At 39.3% G+C, this 20,273-nt stretch overlaps 2 protein-coding genes across 22 annotated transcripts in view; one reads left to right on the top strand and one right to left on the bottom strand.

Annotated features, from left to right (window-relative positions):
- Positions 1–20,273, bottom strand: part of LOC120300205 — a 111,154-nt gene that overhangs the window by 70,207 nt on the left and 20,674 nt on the right. For 3 of the 15 annotated variants that reach the window (XR_005554591.1, XR_005554589.1, XR_005554590.1), the window contains one exon: positions 4,724–4,941. The exons of 9 other annotated variants lie outside the window; for them this stretch is intronic. The gene's annotated coding sequence lies outside the window, so the exon portion shown is untranslated. Of the gene's footprint in view, positions 1–4,038; positions 4,153–4,723; positions 4,942–6,501; positions 6,560–20,273 lie in introns of all 15 variants that reach the window. 3 more of the 15 variants (XR_005554592.1, XR_005554587.1, XR_005554588.1) reach the window with 3 other exon arrangements.
- Positions 1–20,273, top strand: part of LOC120300202 (phosphodiesterase 4D interacting protein) — a 247,225-nt gene that overhangs the window by 222,803 nt on the left and 4,149 nt on the right. For 6 of the 7 annotated variants that reach the window (XM_039325907.1, XM_039325906.1, XM_039325904.1 and 3 more), the window contains 6 exons: positions 2,784–2,999; positions 4,740–4,917; positions 11,595–11,719; positions 18,015–18,181; positions 18,541–18,690; positions 19,851–19,968. In XM_039325907.1, the coding sequence (XP_039181841.1) occupies positions 2,784–2,999; positions 4,740–4,917; positions 11,595–11,719; positions 18,015–18,181; positions 18,541–18,690; positions 19,851–19,968 (954 nt within the window). The remainder of the gene's footprint in view (positions 1–2,783; positions 3,000–4,739; positions 4,918–11,594; positions 11,720–18,014; positions 18,182–18,540; positions 18,691–19,850; positions 19,969–20,273) is intronic. The other variant, XM_039325902.1, reaches the window with a different exon arrangement.

Genomic DNA, 20,273 nt, shown 5'->3' with positions numbered 1-20,273 from the left:
CCCCTTTTAAGATAGAGAGTCCAAACAGTCAGATTACTACTGCAATACCAAAAGGTTAATGCCCTAACCTCTCAATATCTCTAGAAGAAAAATCCTGAAGGCAATTGACATCCACAATGAGAGTGAGTCAAAAAGAGGAATAATATTTACTAAACTCCAACTCTCAAGGAATCTGGAAGCTGACTACAATTAAAGAAATTACAATAAAATCAATAAAGGATAAAAGATAAAGATAAAAGATACAAGTGAAACAGACCAGATAGGAAAAAACCCAGTACCTAAGGCTTAGATGAAAAGCCATTTTAAACTATAGCATAGTGGGAACCATCCAGATCTCAGGGGAACCCCATTCCAGAGGATGATGATGGTGGACATTGCTTTGCAATATAAGTTTTGCCTTTTTTGGACATGCATTAACATCTCTCTCACGCACACACAAAGGGGCAGGCCTTGCATGAGTATATCATTCCACCATCTTGCCCATTTTGACACATCCAAACAGATACATGTCCATGGATTCTGTTGAAGCAGGCTGTTCTTATGTAGAGTTTGGTAAGAGTCTCCCATGCATCAACTACAGCTAAATTCATTCTTTGATTACCATTCTGCCTAGGGCTTCTAAAGTCGGACAGACTCATATAGGGAGAACAAAAATGTACATACAGATGCAATATGTTACTTCTTTACATGACAAGAAAATAAAATATTTCCTATTGACCTCTTCTGGCAAAAAATTCCAGGAATCACGCTCTATAAGAAATTCCAGTCTCTGATGTCCTGTTATTTGTTTCTGATCATTAAAACTCTTTGAATAAACATTTTTGAAAAAGGAAGGAAAAAAAGAAACAAAAAGAGGCAAAAGATGTGAAGAAAAATAAAACATGAAGTGAATAGATATGGAATATAGAAGCATCACAGAATTAAATAAATAAATATTTTCAATATTTCATTAGTTTTACAAAGCTGAACCTTATCGGATTTTAAAAACCACAACCATTGTTAGTCAGTATATATCATCAATGGCAATAAAGCAAATATAAACCATGAAAATAAAGTAATTTCAGCTTGAAGAATGAAAAGTAGAAAATTATGACTTTAATGGAAGCCAATTTCAGATATATGGAATGTATGGAATTTTATAATGTATTTATTATAATTATAATAAAAATTATCTCCAAGTTGCATTATTTTTCAAAAGCAAAGTTATTCTGAACACAGACGTACCACCACAACTGAATTACTCATTCTTCTGCAGAAGGAACCAGAACTAATGTTTTCTGATTGCATCCTATTTCTTTTACCTACCAATACTATTGTTAATAATTTGATTTCATTTCCTGGTAAAAAGTCTGTGAGGCATTAGTATTGCTGAAACTTGACAAGTATCACTTTGAACTGTGAGATGGATGGCAAATAAATTTAATAATAATCTACTTACCAAGGAAGATAGGCACATCAAATGGTTGAAGAAGAAAAAAGGGCATTGGAAGAACATATGAAGAACAGTGAAGAAGATGTACTGAAGTTAGTATAACAGGAAGCCTTCCTACATACTGGAGAGACCAATCTGGGCTACAAAAATAGAGCCATGGGAAGACAAAGTATTACATGGCCAGTACATTAAAAAAAAAAAAATAGCAGGCAAGGTGGATAACAAACCTGGCAATGGAAAATTCAAGGATAATTCAAAAAAGAGGGGCTAATTCTGGCTGCACAAGACCAAGCCTTAAGAAAATATGCATACAAAGCTAGAATTGATAAGATAGCAAGACAGCAAGTGCTCCCTCTGCAAAGAAGCTTCAGAAAGAGTGGACTACCTGGTTGGCTGCAGCAAGAAGATGGCACAGTCTGACTACAAACAATGGCATAACAAAGTAGCAACAATGGTGCACTGGAAGATCTGCAAGAAATACCATTTGCCTGCAAGCAAGAACTGGTGGGATCATAAAGAAGAGAAAGCAATAGAAGTTAAAGTTTCTGGGGCTTTAGAATTCAGACAGACAGATACCTCAGATTTAATTGTGGAAAACAAAGACAAAAATCTATCTGGCTAGTGAACATTGCAATATGGCAAAAAAAAAAAAAAAAATAGAAGAGAAAGACCTGGAGAAGATAACAAAATACAAAGACCTTCAAATAGAAATAAAACAACTGTAGCAAAAGAAAGGAAAGATAGTACCAGTAGTAATAGACATCTTGGGTGCAATCCCAAAGCATCTGTGGAGCACCACTTGAACATCATCAGCATTTACAAAATCAATTGCAAAAAGGCAGCTTTATTCGGAATAGCTTACATCCTGCAGCAATAACTTTAATACCATGAAACATAAACATCTGCCTATCCAAGATACTTGATGATTAAAAATGCCAAGTCCAGTCTAAATATCTGGCTGTCTGTGTAATGAACCATAATAATAATTGTCTGTAAAAACAGGGCTTGTCCCTGTAGAATTGTGCCAATCTACTGATATTTTCTAATTTCTGATACCCCTCAAAATACGTCTATGCTGTGGTGAAAGATTTGTCAATAGGAACTTTCCTAATCCTCTTTGTTCCAAGTTTGTTTGTTATTTATTAAATTTATATGTGCATCCATGTCACAAAAAGTGATTGAGCAGTGTACAATGTAAAAGTGTGTTATATTTATACTGCTATATACTGTATATTCCTTTGTCTGTGGTAGTGGGCATGATATGTATCTCTCCTTTGGTAATTTATCTGTACCTTGGCTTTCAACATTGCCATCAATAAAACAGAATCATTTATTGGCATTTTTTCTGCAGGTGGCAAAATTATCTCTTCCAAAAACAGCCGTCATGCTTGCCACCCTGTTCCTCACTTATTTCATGTAGAAAATACTGCTGATTGGAAGACTAAATTCAAAGAACAATTGGAGGAAAGCTGCATCCCTCCATGTACTCATTCATTCAGCCAGCTTCACGAGGGACTTGCCTCTGCATCATGTTGCCCACCCACCCTTCCTACACATAAACCCTCACGTAAGTTCTGCGATTCTATCCGTTGGTGAATATGTGAGAAATTATTTAGAATAGAATAGAGCTGGAAGGGACCTTGGAGGTCTTCTAGTCCAGCCCCCTGATCAAGCAGGAGAACCTATACCATCTCAGATATCATCCCTATTTTTCTTTTCTTTAAACCAGCCAAATCCAAGTCCTGCAACCTTCATATGTTTTAGTCTCCAGGCCTTTGATCATTTTAGTTGCTCTTCTCTGAACTTTTTCCAAGGTCTCAGCATCTGTTTGTAGTATGGTGACCAAAATTCATTGCATTATTCGAGGTATAGTTTCACTAGGGTTTTATAAAACAGTACTAATACTACATGTGATCTTGATTCTATGCCTCTGTTTATACAACCCAGGAATGTATTAGCTTTTTTGGCTGCTGCTGCACATGCTGGCTCATAGTCAAGTGATCGTCCACTAGGACTCCAAGGTCCCTCTCATAGTTGCTGTTTTTGAGCCAGGTCTCACCTAATCTGTACTTAAACCTTTGATTTTTTCCTGTCTAAATGTAAAACTGCTTTTCTCCACATTAAACTTAAGTTGTTGGATAGGGCTCATTGTTCAAGTATGTCAAGATCTCTTTTATCCTGAGGTCTTCTGGGTCATAAACAAATTGATCCTTTGAGTTATTTAGGACATTACATGTAAGAGCTCTTGAAATCAGTTTCAAGAGTTTTATAACATCTTTGGGTATTTTTTCCCCTTAGGGATAGAATACATGATATTATCATGACGTTAAAAGTTTTAATGATACTATTATTAATTTACAAATATGTACATTTCATCTGATCTTTTCTTATCCATGAATTTTCTTAAGGTGCCAAAGTTAGCTCTTACCTTCTGAACACTATCATGATTCTCTTTTTCATTTTGTTTGCACCCTTTGTTTTTGAATGAATATAAGTGCTGATTTTCTAGAGGAACATATGTTTGAGATTCGAACTCTCTGGCAGTGTCTAGAGAAGTCCATCTATACCAATGACCGTTTGTGGGACCAACTGGAAATATATCTCACCTCAGTGGCAAAGAGTAATGGTGTGAAAGAAGCAGAAACATCTGCTCTTGGAATGTCAGATATAACATGCATGTGCTGTCAGAAGTACCTAGATCTTATTCCCATTCTCATCTCCTAGTTCAACAACAGGAAAAAAATGCTTTAATGGTGTAAATAAGATTAGAAATGGCAACACGTTTTGATAAGCACATTAGACATTACTAAAGCACAAGTTATTGTTATTAAAGTTGTTAAAATCAAAAGTTATTAGACATTTCTAAAGGGCCAATGAAGAACAATAATTTGATGAAGCGATTGTGATTGCCACAACTTCATTTTCATTATAAAGCAGTCCCTTTGCTGCAAAGGTTTAAGTATGAAAAGATCTCAGTCTTTAGTATTTTGAGTCACATAACTGAATATAAAAATCTAGTAAAAAAAAACTGCTCTATTTTGCTCTTATACATAAAGTTTTATTATGTCCAACCATTAGAGCAAGTGTCTTCTGAATTCTGAGCTCCTTTAATGACTAGCTTCTATTCATTAGTTTTGTTATCTATTAGCATATCAATTTAAGAGAACTTGTAAAATTCAGCTTTTGGAGAGACCAAACATCTAGAAAGCAACATTCTTATGCCAGCAAATATATCTATATATTATAAGACTTCCTTAATACATTCATATGTTATAAAATCACCTCAAATACCTCTCTCAATTTCCAGAGTTGGAGCACCTGCAGAAGGCTCTGCTTGAGTCACATTCAAAACTCCATGATGGCAAGTTGAAGCTGGAATGGCAGCGGATTGAGCAGCAGCAACTACAGGAAGACATTCAGAACAAGCAGCAAGATCTTGCACTGCTTCAAAAGGAGGTCATAGCTTTACAGATGAACAATTCCAGGTAGGATAAGCTGGTGGGAATCTGCTGGAAAAGGGCATAGAAAAGAAAGGTGGACTTTTTTGCTTGACCTGGTACTTACGGAATTCCATACTAATTTTTTGGTCTTGAGATGGAAGGGGATGTATTTTATGTGTAAGGTGACTGATACTTCAGATAGATTATCTTTAAAATATCTAAAGAGCTCTACGGAATTAGGCCATATGGTTCACCATTTGGCATCACAGTCAGATGCATTTATGAAACTCACTGGACTGGATGCCAGAGTTTTCTTCCACTGCTGCTTTTAGTAATGGGCATCTTCACAAGGACTCGTCTAGTCTGACAAAAAATTTACCATGGCAGAGGTTTGTTGAGGATCACTGTTCATTCAATCATAGCATTTAATCCATAATATCTTTTGAACAATAATGTTAGTTCTACAGTGTCATTAAATTCCATGAGAAATAGACAGATTTGTAACTGGCTGACAAACCACATTCAACGTGTAGCCCTTACTGGAACTGCATCTGCAAGGAGGGAAGAGGGTAGTATTGTGCCCCAAGGTTCCATTTTAGGCCCAGTACTATTCAGTATCTTCATAAAAGATTTAGATCAGGGGTGTCAAACTCAATTTCATTGAGGGCCACATCAGCATTGTGGTTGTCCTCGGGGGACCAGGTAGGTGTGGCCAGGGTGGGCGCGGCGTACTGGATGGGCATGACTAGAGTGGGTGTGCCTACTGGGTGGGCATGGCCAGCTCTACATCGTTCGCGTCAAGGGTGCCTGTGAGGACCTGAGCAGGAGTGGGACAGATCTGAGAATCTTTGGCAGAAGGGGGTGGGACCAGGGCAAGCGCCAAGGCATGGTCCACTGGAAAAGCCCTCCCCCAGAGCCCATCAAGCCAGATATGTGAAATAAGCGAGGGCCATTTGCTGGCCACTTCCAGGCAATGGTGCATTTCTTCATTCCTCACAAAGGGTGACACCTCCCCAGCATGCACCCAGGGGATGGGGCCAATGCACCTGGGGCTGGTTCCTCGCTGTTTCCAGACAGCCTTGTGGAGCTAAGACTGAATACGTTTCAGCATAGATGGCCACCACAAAATTGTACATTGGCTCCTGGCTGGCCTGGGCTGGGGCCAAGACAGCGGAGGTCATTCCCTCACTGTTTCCAGGATGGCTTCGTGGGCAACATGAAACCACGTCACAGGCCGCATTCAGCCCCTGGGCCTTGTGTTTGACATGTCTGATTTAGATGAGGGAATAGAAAGGGAACTCATCAAATTTGCTTACAACACTAAACTGGTAGGAATAGCCCAGAAAATAGGTTCAAGATCCAGATGGATCTCAAAAGAATACTGTGCCTTATCTAATAAAATGAAATCACTGTAGAAAAAGTAAGGTTTTATACTTAGACAAGAAAAACCAAATGTACAGGTACAGATTAGATGAAACCTGGCTCAATAGCAGTAACTATGAGAAGGATCTTGGAGTCCTAGTGGACAATCACATATAAGAGCCAGGAGTGTGCAGCGCCAGCTAAAAGAGCCAATGTAATCCTAGGCTGCATTAACAGAGGGAAAGAATCAAGAACACGTGATCTTACCTTAATAAGATCTCAGAATATTGTGTCCAGTTTTGGTCACATAGAACAGATGTTGAGCCTGGAAAGAGTATAAAAAGAGTAACAAAGGCTTGGAGGATAAAACATATGAAGAACAATTGTAGGAATTGGGTATATCTATAACAGTGTTCCAATATTTGAAGGGCTGCCACAAAGAAGAGGGGGCTAACTTATTTTTCAAAGCATCAGAACGTAAGACAAGAAATAATGGTTGGAAACTAATCAAGTAGAGAAGCAACCTAGCACTAAAGAGAAATGTCCTAACAATGAGAACAATTAACCAGTGGAATTGTTTGCCTTCAGAATTTTGGGTTCTCCATCACTTAAGGCTTTTAAGAAAAGACTGGAAAACACCTTGTATGAAATGATACAGAGTCTCCTGCATGAGCAACGGGTTGGCCTAGAAGACCTCCAAGGTCCCTTTCAATTCTGTTATTCTGATGTTCTGTTATTTTTGTTTTTATTCTTAGATAATTCTTGAAATGACTTCTTTAATAGACCTTTTGGTAGAAATTAATTTATTGGCTAATTTCTTCTTTTAAAAAGGTTATTAAACACTCTAAATTCAGGAAACAAAATAACTGGAAAAAACACAAAAGAAAGGAAAAGTGAAAGAAAAAATAAGAATGGACTACCATCCTATTTTTGTGAATCATTTTGATATAGCATTGCTTTCTTTCCACAAACATCTGAAAGGGAACAAAGAATATATTTCTATAAGGCACTCCTGCAGAAATCCCACAGTTTCTCAGTAAGTTTCTTCTTGGCTGTGTATTTGGGCTTTCTCTATCTTTGTGGCCATATGAACTTCCGAGACCAGAGTCATAAAAGAGCCGAGGTTGCCTACCCGTCCTAGACCAAAATGCAGGAATGAGGAACTTCAAAGAGCGGAAACTATGTGAGATAAGGGATTCTCAGTAATTCTTTGTTGATGTTATCTAATCTGTCCACATTGCTGTTAAAAGAAATCTGCTGATAACATTATTCAGATTTGAATCACTTGAATCAGGTTTGCAATCCCCCTTTCGGAATTTATTTCAAGGTTTGGGGACTTCTGTGAAGATGGCTGATTGAATACATGCTTAAGGGAGGGATCCCTGAAGGGTTTTCCCCTGAGCTATAGCTCTTCAGCTACTAATTGAAGGTACTGGCATTCCTTCAGTTTTTATGACCCACCTAGATCAGGAAGAGTCTAAGAATTTCCCAAGACCCTCGAATACAGCTAAAAGAATGCAAGCGGCTTCAGGAGCTGGGCTTCAAAAGCAGGGGGTGGGGAGAGGGAGGGGTTGTAATCTGTGGATGAAGAAGCCGCCATTTCGAAATTTACCTTTCAAACAGACAATGTTGTGCCTTTCATTTCTTAATCAACTTCAAGGACTATTGATCTTTTTAAAGTTGTTAAAAGAGGCTCTCTTTAGTCACGACCTGCTACGCATTTTTGAAGACTTCACCATTTTAGGGATTACTTTAGTGTTAAATAACAAGGAAGAAGGGTGCTAAGGCAAGCCAAAATAAGGAAATAGGAGGGGGGGAAAGCTGACAACATAAAAACTGAAAGCTATAATTTTAGTTTATTATTGTAACTTGTAGCTTGGTCTTTTTTGTTGTGGGTGACTACAATTTTCTGATCCTGATTAAAGAGAGAAGTCAAGATGGAGGAGCAAATTATTAGAGATATATTTGAAAGGTCTCTAAAAAAAATCTACCAATTTGTTGACCAGCTGTGTGCCAAGGATGATTAAAAAAACAAATTACTTTAGAGTTTCAAACATGTGTAGAATGTTACTAAACTACCAAGACAAGTTCACAAGTAGCTGAAAATGCAGAGCAGTTCATTGCAAATTTAGAATACAAACCAGACATTAACTTTTTTTTACTTTTTTTATAACCATATTTTATTAATTTTTTATAATTATAGATTCTTAATATTTTATCAGCAACATGCTGTCTGAGTTCCAATATTTAGCTTACTAATATATGTTAAACTCCTTTCTCTCTACCTTGCTTTTCTAGCCATTGATAAAATGTATCCTATGTTCTAAAGCATTCTGAACCTTCTTTCTCCTTCATTTTCAATGTAAGTCTGTCCATTTCTGCACAGTCCAAAATTTTCCTTCTTCCACTGGTAATTCATATTTCCAATGTTGAACGAATATAATTCTTGCTGCTGTTAATTTTAACATTAAATATATACATTCTTTCATAATTTCCTGCAATTATACCTAACAGAAATAATTCTGGTTTAAAATCTACATTTTTTTTGTATTCCTGACCAAAATCTTTTAGCCTTAGGGTATGTCCACCAAAGATGATATGTGCCTGGTTTTTGTCTACATTTCCAACAATTGCTGGACATATTTTAAAACATTTTTGCTAACCTCACAGGTGGTAAGTGCCATCTGTAAAACACTTTGTATTTCTTTGTAAGCCACTGCCTTTGTTATTTTAGAATTTCTTTCCCAGTCTTTTCCAGTTTTCTAGCTCTATGTTATGCCCAACGTTTTTTGGCCATGTTATCATTGTTTCTTTAACTTGTTCTTCTTCCATCTTTAAACTTAGCATGTACTTAATGCAGTTTCTTAATCAATTTTGCATCTGATGGCAATAGTATCTGTTCATAGTCTGTCTGTTCTTTATAGAATCCAGATGTTTTAGCATCGCTTCCATATCTGATTTGAATTTGCAGGTGTGGCCTCCATGATAGATCAATACCCTGTTCTAGTTCTTGTCTAGATTTTAGTTTTCCTTCAATATTCAAAATGTCTTTATAAGTCACAATTTGCTCATAGTTAATTAGGTTTGGGTGAACAAACACTTCCATTGTTGAAAGGCATCCAGGTATTTTTATATAATTTTTTGCTTTTACCATTTCCATTCTAAAAGAAGTGCATTTCTTATATAGTGGTTTTGAAAGTATCTATGAATTTTATTCTTCCCATACCATAGGAAGGCATGAAATCCAAGTTGCAGATCATGCCCTTCTAGGTATAGTAATCTTTTATGTCTAATGGTTATCCATTCTTTTATCCATGTTAGTGCAGATGCTTGATAGTATAGGGTACAATCTGGCAGCCCAAATCCTCCATTTTCTTTAGCTTATTGTAGCGTTTTCAATCTAATTCTGGCTTTTTTTCCCTGGCAAATTAATTTCAAGCTATATTTAGTTCATCCAATATTTTTTTCCCAATTTTATAGGTATTGTTTGAAATAAGGAGTAATTTTGGTAAGATATTCATCTTTGCCATTGTTATTCTCCCTAACAACAATTGTAGGTTTTTCCAGTTTTTCAAGTCTAGTTTTATTTGTTTTAATAATTTTACTTAGTTGTCTTCTTTTGTTGTTGCACATCTTGTTAAATAAATCCCCAAATATTTAGTTTTCTTAAATATTTGGAGATCTGTTTTTTCTGACAGTTGGGTTTTTTTTCTGTAAGATTTTTAGTTATCACTTTGGTCTTTTCTCTATTTATTTTCAATCTGCCACTTCTCCAAATTCTTGATAGAATTTTAAGAGGTTTGGGGCTTGTCACAAGCGGTTCTTCTAATATGAAAACCAAGTCATCTGCGAATGCTTGTAGTTTATATTTTTCATCTTTTATCTTCATTCCTTTAATTTCTGAGTCTTGCTTTATATTTCTATTTAATACTTCCAGTGTTAATATAAATAATGGGGATAATGGACACATCCTTGTCTTGTGCCTTTTTTAATGTTAAAATTTTCTGAAAATATCCATTTACAATTATTATTTTAGCTATTTGTCTATGATAGATTGTTTTAATTGTATTTATAAAGTTTTCTCCAAAATCCATTTCATTTAGTTGTTGAATCATAAATTGCTAGTTTATGTTATCAAAAGCATTTTGTGCTTTTATTATGATGGTTTAAATATTTCAATACAATTGAAAGAAGAACAAGAAAATCAGCAAGTTTTAAAAAGATAAATTTGGGACTTTTTCTTTAAGGACATTAGCAAGGTTGTGAAATCTGTGATAAAGGGGGGGGGGGGCTTATAACTACTTGATAAACTTTCCAGAGAAGAAGAAGATTTTACTCCATGAAGACAAACTGGAAGAAGTGAGGATCTAGGATGAATTTTTCTTTGACATTTGTAATTGAAATAAAGTCTTGATCCAAAATTTTAAAATGTTATTGAAAATGTATTTGCGAAGGATGTTTATAAAAAATATTCTATAAGGGTAGTTTGGAGGGTGGGATCTAAATTTAATACTGCAGTTCAAAGCCTGTATATTAAGAAAGTTAAAAAAAGATGCATTAGAAAGTTTTGATTCTAGAAAAGTGTTTAGAGAAATTTTAGCATTTAAAAAAAGGTAAAAAAAGAGTATTTTCTCAGTAAGATCAAAGTGTTTTAAAAAATATAGTGATCATTTTTAATAAAAATGATAGTTCACAAAGATTATTAGGTGCAAATAAAAATACACATTATTTCCATAGCAAGGAAGATAAAACAGGAATAGTTAAATTGATCATTTTATTCAAAGAGGAGAATATATTTGAGAATGTTTTTCATTTGGGTATCACTTCTGGGTATTGTTCTTGTGACAGAAAAAAATAAATGACTTTGGTTTATCTATCAGATAGATTTTTCGTTGTACAATGGCTAATTGTTTATTGTGTAAAAACAAAAAGTTTAGGCTGTAGGTTTTTATCTTGTACTGTGTTAAAAAGAGTCGGAAGTCAAAGCCATTTTTCCCCCTTGTACCTCACACTTTCTTTTCCCCTCTCCTTTTCCTTCCCTTAATTTCCTATTTATATTTTTCTTTGTATTTTATATATTAAATAAATAAAAATGGTAAAATCTGAGGAATTTATTGCAAGGCTTAATAGAATGTCCCAATTATCTGGGATAGTTTGAGGATTCCTGCCCAGGAAGAAGACCACCAAATTCTCTTGTAATCTGATGATTCTATTTGTGAGGAATTGCAGTCTCTTTCTGTGAGACTTCAATGAAATCTTCAGTGAGCAGGTTTTGGCAGAATATTAGTATGAGCATTGCAGAGACATCTGACTTTCAGCCAACAGATGACTCTTGTTTGCTGGTGGGGGGATTTTTGCAGGCTTCAACATAGAATGATAATGCTTCAGCAGCAGTGTGAAGAAAACAGAGTGCTCTTCCAGACCCAGCAGCCTGAATTATGTGTCTATGAAGCACAGCATGGACCACTGCAGAAGACAGTCTCTGGTATGTCCTTACTCCTTCTCACTCAAGCTTTGCTAGTATACTACAGGATGTTAAGTTAAAATATTCTAAGATATCAGAAAGCAGTAGGTCCATCTGAAGCTTTCTGAACAAATACTATACTTCTCTTTTTCTTTCTGTGGTTGTAGGAAACAGCAATGAGTCACTGTGCAGGAACTATAGTTGCTGATGCCAGAGCAGTCCAGAACTGCAACTTATGTCAGAACCCATTCCTATTTCATTTCTACCTATTCCCTCTGACCTAAAAGCAAATTTCACCTTCCCCTGGGTTCTGCTATATTCCCAAGGGGGAGGGGGGATGTGCATGCAGAGTTATTGCTTTCCCTTCCTCTATTCACTACAATGTAACCTTTTGCTTCATTTATTGCTTCTGTGTCTGCTGCCTGCTACAATGTAACAATTTGCTTCCTGCACTGTATCTCTCTCTGAACTTTTTTCTCCCTAACCTGTCAGCTAGGAAAACTGGGGGAGAAAGAAATACAACCTCCGGAGCCTGGCTTATTTCTCCATTCTCAAAAGGAGGTGTGAAGAGTTGCTTGAACAACGCGCTATGACCAGAGCTGGACCGATGTTATCTCCCCTTTCCCACGATGGACTTAACACCTGGGGATTGGCCGGTTTGAACCATCCAGATGAACTGTGGGGTGGGGTTTGCTTGGGGACACTTTAAAGTATCGATCTGCAAAGGAATCCCTCAGATCCTGTCTATTATGCCTGCTATCAACTATTTTTAATAAAAGTTCCTGTGGGAGGAAACCATCTCCAAGAGTTCTGCTTTCTTAAGATGTGGGATTGAAGTGGATCCTTATATTAGACAGGATCTGCAGTAATAGTCAACCTGGAAGTAAGACCTTTACCAGGGGACTTTGCAAAAACTACAATGTCAGACGATGGGGCAGGGAAGGAAGAACCTATCCTGAAAGGGGAGCCCTCCCTCTGGCAGGGACCCTGCCAGTTGTCGGGATCTGAGACGTCATACTCCTCAGAAGAAGAAGAGGTGGAAATGTGCAATCACAAACCTCAGTGGCTGATGGGCGTTGGCAAGAAAGACGAGTGGGAAAAAGTATCAAGGAAAGTGACCCTGAGGCGGGGCAGCCACCAACCTGGATAGAAGCACGAGATGGAGAAATCCCTGCACCTTAGCAAAGAGGAAGGAGGTCACGTGCAGCACTCGAACTGGATCCTAGAGAAAGCTATTGACCTGATAAAAAGAACCCTCAGCTCTCTCGTGGAGCAGAACCCTGAATCCCGGGGCCGCACCAACACCTTGGGCTACAACCAGAGAGACATTGAGGGGGAATCAGAAACTGTAGCCCTAGGGATGTCTGCGGAGACAGCAGCTACTGTTTCAGCAGCCCCACCAACCTGCAGATGGTGATCAGGATGAGACACAACATCGGCGGTGGCGAAGGCACTGATCCATCCAAAGGTTCCCGCCGCTGGACACGAAATTCAGGGGGGAGTCACAATGCTTGGGGTTCTTCCTAACCCAAGTCCTTACTACATGGAAGAATATGGGCAAGACATCCCCAGCAACAAAGCCCGTATCCATATCGTGCAATCTGCTTTGGATGGGGCAGCTGCAGACTGGATGGTGAACCTGCATGATTCCAATGCTCCAGAACTCTACAACTTCAATCACTTCATGTCCTCCCTGAGAAGGTGATTCAAGGACCTCCCGGCTGATCAAAAAGCCCACGAGAGAATCAAAACAGTGAGGCAGGGCAGATATCTGGTAGCTGAATATACACAAAAATTCTGGGCCATCCCCAACAAGCTAAACTGGCCAGAAGACATCCTCCTTAGCCATTTCAAAGATGGCCTAAAGTACAACCTGTATGATGCCTGCCTGCCTTGTGGGGACCCACGCCGACGCAACGAATTGTACGTCCTGGCAGAGGAAGCAGAGATTGACCTACTGAAGAGGCACCAATGAGGAAAATCATGGGGCTGTTCACCTCCTGAGCCAACGCGTGAGTCAGCGAAACCACCGGCTACAGTCAAGAAGTCAATGGGCTGTTTCAAATCGTGCTGTAGAATGCCACTTGAAAGCCCCTCAGCGCAACCCAGACCGATCACTGGCCAAGAAATCAGGGAAATCCTGATAACCCGCCATGAGGGCAACAGAGGCTGTGGAGTCCCCACCCCCTGCCAAGCATGGGGAGGGAACTCTTGCCTACACTGTAGGAGTGGTGGACACCTCGGATGACAGCTCGGAGGGCGAACTCTGGTAAGTGGACCCATTGCACCCATCCTCAAGACAGTGACTATATTAGCCCCCTTCATGCCCAAAGCTGTCAAAGTGAAAGCCTTAATAGACTCTGGCTGCACCCGCTGCCTCATTAACCTGACACTAGTGGGGAACTTGGGCATCCCGGTGAGAAGGCTGAAACAACCAATCTCATTTGACCAGTTAGATGGGTCCATAGCAAGGAGGATGCCAGCTACCTTAGCCACTTTACCAGTCCACCTATCCCTGGGGAACCACGAGGAAGACATAACGTTTGTAGTGACCCCAGCCATGGAATGCCCAGTGATCCTAGGGCTGGAGTAGCTAAAGAAATGGAACCACTGTGTAAATTGGAGGATGGCAGAACTCAATTTCCCGAAGGGGGATTATACAAACTTAAACTCCCAAGGAGCCCTACCAAACCCAGGAGCAGAGAAAGAATCGGTGGGAGAGGAAAAGGGTCTACCCAAAATACTGGACGAATACCAAGACCTTGCTGAAGTTTTCAATGAGGAGAGGGCGGATGAGCTTCACCCTCACCAACCCACAGATTGTGCCATAGAATTCAAGCCCGGGGCAAAACTGTCAAAATCCAGACTATACTCTATGACCCCTAAAGAGAAGGAGGAAATGGAAAGATTCATAAATAAAAACCTAGAAAGGGGGTTTATTGAACCTGCCAAACCTAAGGAAGCCACCCCGGTCCTCTTTAGAGGGAAGAAGGACAGCACTTTGCGCTTGTGCATGGATTACCGCACCCTAAATGCAATCAGTGAAAGTAACCTATACCCCCTACCCCTCATGAAGGACATGTTATCCCACCTATCGAAAGAAAGAATTTTCACTAAACTAGACCTAAGGGAAGCGTATTAGCATGTTAGCATTAACGAAGGGGATGAATGGAAAACCACATTAAATTGCCCAACGGTATTTACCAATTCTAAAGTTTTGCCGTTTGGACTAAAAGGGGCCCCCACAGTATTTATGCAATTAATCAATGAGATAGTAAGGGAGCAACTATTTAAGGAGGTCCTGGTTTATCTAGACAACATCCTTCACCAAATCCAAAGACGAGCATGTCAACCTAGTCAGAGAGGTTTTAAAGAAACTGCAAGCTGCCCAACTATATGCCAAATTATCGAAATGCGAATTCTACCAGGAAAGAATAGACTACCTAGGTTATTGTATATCTCCACAGGCATCAAAATGGACCCCAAGAAGGTCAGGGCAGTAGTAGAATGGGCACCACCTTGCACAAGGAAGCAGTTGCAAAATTTCCTGGATTTCGTAAACCTTTACCACCAGTTCATCCCTTCATTTGCCCAAATAGCCCTGCCCCTCATGAACTTACTAAAAATGAAGGGAGAATCCTCAGTGAAACCCAGCCAGCCACTAAAATGGACAATGGAATGCCAAGCAGCATTCAAGAGGTTAAAGAGACTCTTTTCCATCGAACCCATACCGAGGCACCCAGACACGGATAAACCTTTCGTAATACAGGCGGACGCAAGCGATGTAGCAATGGGGGCTGTACTATTACAAGAAAACAATGAAGGGATATTGCAACCATGCGCATACACATCCAGGAAACTCACTGAAATGGAACAGCGCTGGCCTGTGTGGGAAAAGGAGGCATATACTGTGAGATGGTCATTACTTACGTGGGGCCATTTCCTTGAAGGGAATAAAATCCCTTTTCAGGTCTGGATGGACCACAAAAACTTGGAAGCCTTAAAAACACCCAGGAAGCTCACTCCCAAGCAAGCCCACTGGTCCCAGCATTTTCACGAATTCCATTTTAAGCTCAAACACTTGCCAGGGGGAAAAAACTTCCTGGCAGATGCACTGTCTCGCATGCCCCAATATAACAGCACATGAGCTACCGGTTCTAAATCACTCATGCCTGAACCACAACTGGCAGTGCCAGTAACCACCACAGCCCAAGCTAAAATAAAGCCGCAGCTAGGTAGCCAAATCGGAATCGATTTCCAGAAAACTTTGGAAACAGATGAATGGTTCCAGAAAAATAGACACATGTGCACGATCAAGGACAGACTGCCATGGGTGGGGGAAAAGTTATATATACCAACCACCCAGAGGGTCACTTTCATGCAGCTATGCCATGATACAAAATCAGCAGGGCATTTTGGATTTATAAAAACATTACATTTAATTAAAATGCAATGTTAGTGGCCGTCCATGAAAAAGGACATAGAAAGTTATTGCGCAAGTGCTTAAGAGGTTGCAAGGGAAATCGCCTGGACTGTTGCAACCAGTGGCGAATCCCTCAGCCCCCTGGAAAGAAATATCCATGGATTTTATAGTGGAATTACCAGAAAGCAATGGAAACACTGTCATCTGGGTGGTTACAGACCTGTTTTCCAAACAAGTGCACTTTATCCCTTGCCAAAAGATTCCCACCATAAAAACCTTAGCAAAACTATTTCTGTAGCACATCTACAGACTGCCTGGGGCACCCCAATGCATCGTATCTGATAGGGGAGTGCAATTTACATCAGAACTTTGGAAGGAATTTTTATCCCTCTTAGGAACCACTCAGGGACTGTCATCTAGTCATCATCCTCAATGCAATGGACAAACGGAACGTTCGAACTCAGTACTTGAGCAATACTTAAGGTGCTTTATTAATTTCCAGCAAACGAATTGGATGGACCTACTCCCTTTCACAGAAGTTGCTTACAATAACACAGTCCACTCCAGCACAGGCTACACTCCTTTTCAAGTAGCCATCGATCAAAGTTTTAACCTTATGCCAGAACTGACTCCAAACGAACCAGCAATCCCATCGCTGAAAGAATGGATATCACAATTACAAAACACCTGATTAGACGAAGCTAGACAAGCATACAAAGCACAAGAGGATTTTAAAAAGAGTCCAACCTATACTATTCACTGTAGGAGAAATGATATATTTGTCTACAAAATACCTAAAATCCCTACAACCCTGTACAAAACTGGGGCCAAAATATATACGACCTTTTCCAATTAAAAGAATCATAAACCCAGTAACAGTAAAATTAGAACTACCCCAAAACCTCAAGCAAATGCACCCAATTTTTCACTGCAGCTTGCTGAAACGAGAACAGTTGCCCTTACGACTAAAAATCCCCACCACCACCTCCAATCATGGTTGAAGGAGAACAACACTTTGAGATAAAAGAAATCCTAGATTCTAGGAAGTATCACGGGGCAACTCAATACCTAGTAGCATGGAAATACCTTCCTTCCTCACAAAACGAATGGGTCCATAAACGTCACATCAAAGTACCTAAACTGCTAAAGAGGTTTCATACAGAATATCCCAACAAACCAGACTAACCTCTATACTTGTTTTCTCTACAGGTGGATCTCTCTTATTTTTGAGGGGGGCAGGATGTCAGAACTCATTCCTATTTCATTTCTACCTATCCCCTCTGACCTAAAAACAAATCTCACCTTCCCCTGGGTTCTGCCATACTCCCAAGGGGGAGGGGGATGTGCCTGTGGGGTTATTGCTTTCCCTTCCTCTATTTGCTACAATATAACCTTTTGCTTTATTTATTGCTTCTGTGTCTGCTGCCTGCTACAATGTAACAATTTGCTTCCTGCAGTGTATCTCTCTCTTAACTTTCTTCTCCCTAACCTGTCAGCTAGGGAAAGGGGGGAAGGGAAGAAATACAACCTCTGGAGACTGGCTTATTTCTCTGTTCTCAAAAGGAGGTGCGAAGAGTGCTTGAACAGCATGCTACAACCGGAGCCGGACCGATGTTATCTCCCCTTTCCCACGATGGACTGAACACCTGGGCATTGGCTGATTTGAACCGTCCAGATGAACTGTGGGGTGGGGTTTGCTTGGGGACACTTTAAAGAATTAATCTGCAAAGGAATCCCTCAGATCCTGTCTATTATGCCTGCTATCAACTACTTTTAATAAAGGTTCCTGTTGGAGGAAATCGTCTCCAAGAATTCTGCTTTCTTAAGATGTGGGATTGAAGTGGGTCCTTACAACTTCCAACTTAGGCTGACAGTGTGGTTCTTTCTTTGTAGGGGAGCATAAATTGCTGCTGACAGAAGATGACAAAAAGCAAGGAATTCATGTCATAGGATACCTTCAGGACTATAATACTCTTAAGAAACAGATTTTGGATGCCAAGACTCGAATCCACCAAATGGCATCACTTCTGCAGTCTGACCTGAAACTACAGGACAACATGGTAACTGAGGACAGAGTACTTTCATTGAGATTTAAATTCCTTAAGGGTTCCATCTTTCACCACTGGAAACAATTTTGACCAATATTCTGAACGTCCTGGATAAGTGATAATTTATAATCCACCTCCATATTATTGGGAATGGTGCACTGCTGAACTTTTTCAAGCTAGGGATGGTAAGCTTCTAACCCAAGAGTGATACAGAACATTTATGAAAAGGTACTTCATGGAGATGTGAGGTGTTGCAAGAGAGATGAGAAAACTATGTTCCTTTGCCAGAGGGAGGAAGAGAACATCAAAGGCTACCAAAGAGTGAGGAAAATATAAGATATTTGCATTAACCAACCTCTCTATTTCCACAGATTTTCTGCCAAGAAAACACTAGGAAATTACTCGTCCATACCAGCACTTTGCATCAGATCCTGGAGAATTCCACTTCCCTCCTTGCAATGTTTTGGAGAGCATCATCTCCCATGCCTCTCAGCTCAGCTCAAATAAAGCAACCCACAAAGGGAAGTATCTTGCTATTACTGTAGAGCAGTTTCTCCCCACTGGAAAATTTGAGGTGACAGTTTGATTGGCCTGGGTAAATAATAGCTGAAAATCCATCTCAACATTGTAGAATTCTAAAAACCTTTTCCAGTCCAGTTTAAATAGTGTTGATTGGGTTTTCTCTCTATGCCAGTATATTGCAAAATTCCCCCCAAATCATGTTAGGGTGTTTGGAAGCCAACCATTTTTCCAGCCTGTGACCTAAGTACTAATCCTAGAGTTGTGTCCTTTGATAAGAACATGCCTCCTCACCTCTATACTCTTCAAGATGTTTTATCTTCCCTTCCCTCTTTTGCTTGGAACTCTCTTTAGCCTTTTAGACAACTCAGGATGATTTCCAAGTGCCTCTTATTTGCATCATAAAGTTTATTAGGGTGAATTATTAAGGGAATATTAGGGGGAGAATTATTAGGGGAATATAAAGAAAGCAACAAGAAAGCAACATTGTTAAGTTGATACCACTTCCCCTATTCTTCAATGTGTGGCAGAGATGGCCCTATTTGCCCAATCCATTGCAGTCGACCAGACATTCCACATTGCTCCATCTAGAATTTCTGGTGATCATTCTGAACAGTTTAGAATTGCTGGGGCTGGGAAGCCCTTCTGTGCTATTGTTGACAAATTCTGTAACAAAAACAGGGAGTAGTGTGGCAGATAGATGGATGAGGAAATAAGAAAGGGGGGGGTACAGATGTCAACAGTAAGACAAGAATACGTTAAAATGGGGATATAGATGGAGCTGCAAATACCAGTGGGACTAGCATCTAGAGATATAGCTTGGCAATCACAAAACTGAGAAATTAAAATAGGGAGCTAAAAGAACAGAGAATAGATAGCTCTATAAATTTGGCTCTAGATATGCTCATCCTTAATTTCCCATTACCCCCATAAATATACTTTTACATTGGCTCAGTGACTTCTACATAGCTTCCAAATACAATACTTTAGAAGACTGGGAAGAATTTTAAAATACATTCGCTTCACATACAAAATGTTCAGTCCGTCTAATCTTCCACAGCACTCTACACCTCTAGGTTACTTGATAAACTATAAGCTTCCTTTTTTAAATAATATGTATTTATTATAGTCATCCTAAGAAATAAAATACTTGTTTTCACAGGATCAGACAGTAGCTGAAGAAATCCAAATACTCAGAGCCAAATTGGCTGAGCAAGAGGATCATGTGCAGAGTGCTAACCATATCAAAGGAAGTGTGGAGAACTTCATTCTCACTCACTGTAAGTGTCCTGTTTCATGGAATGGATTGGATAGGACCACGTTTCTGTTTCTGGTAGTCAAGCATCCCATGAGCATAACTCTAGAGCATTAATGAGTCTGTCTGTGTGTCACAGTCTCTCCCCACTACATTTTATTCTCTACATCTCAATCCATTCTTTTTTTATTATTATTAAAAAGTTTTACAAAAATTACAAAATATACCCCCAAACCCACTCACCCTACCCCCCTCCCCTCTCCCTCCCCCACTTCCTAGAGCTGAATACAGGGTAACAAATATAATAATCATAATCTAACTAACATTAAC

The sequence above is a fragment of the Crotalus tigris genome, unplaced genomic scaffold (genome assembly GCF_016545835.1).
Source record: "Crotalus tigris isolate CLP2741 ecotype Arizona unplaced genomic scaffold, ASM1654583v1 scf7180000024339.11422700, whole genome shotgun sequence".
In the NCBI taxonomy this organism is placed as follows: domain Eukaryota; kingdom Metazoa; phylum Chordata; class Lepidosauria; order Squamata; family Viperidae; genus Crotalus; species Crotalus tigris.
Note: the sequence above shows the minus strand (reverse complement) of the source record. Positions and strands in the feature narration are given on the sequence as shown.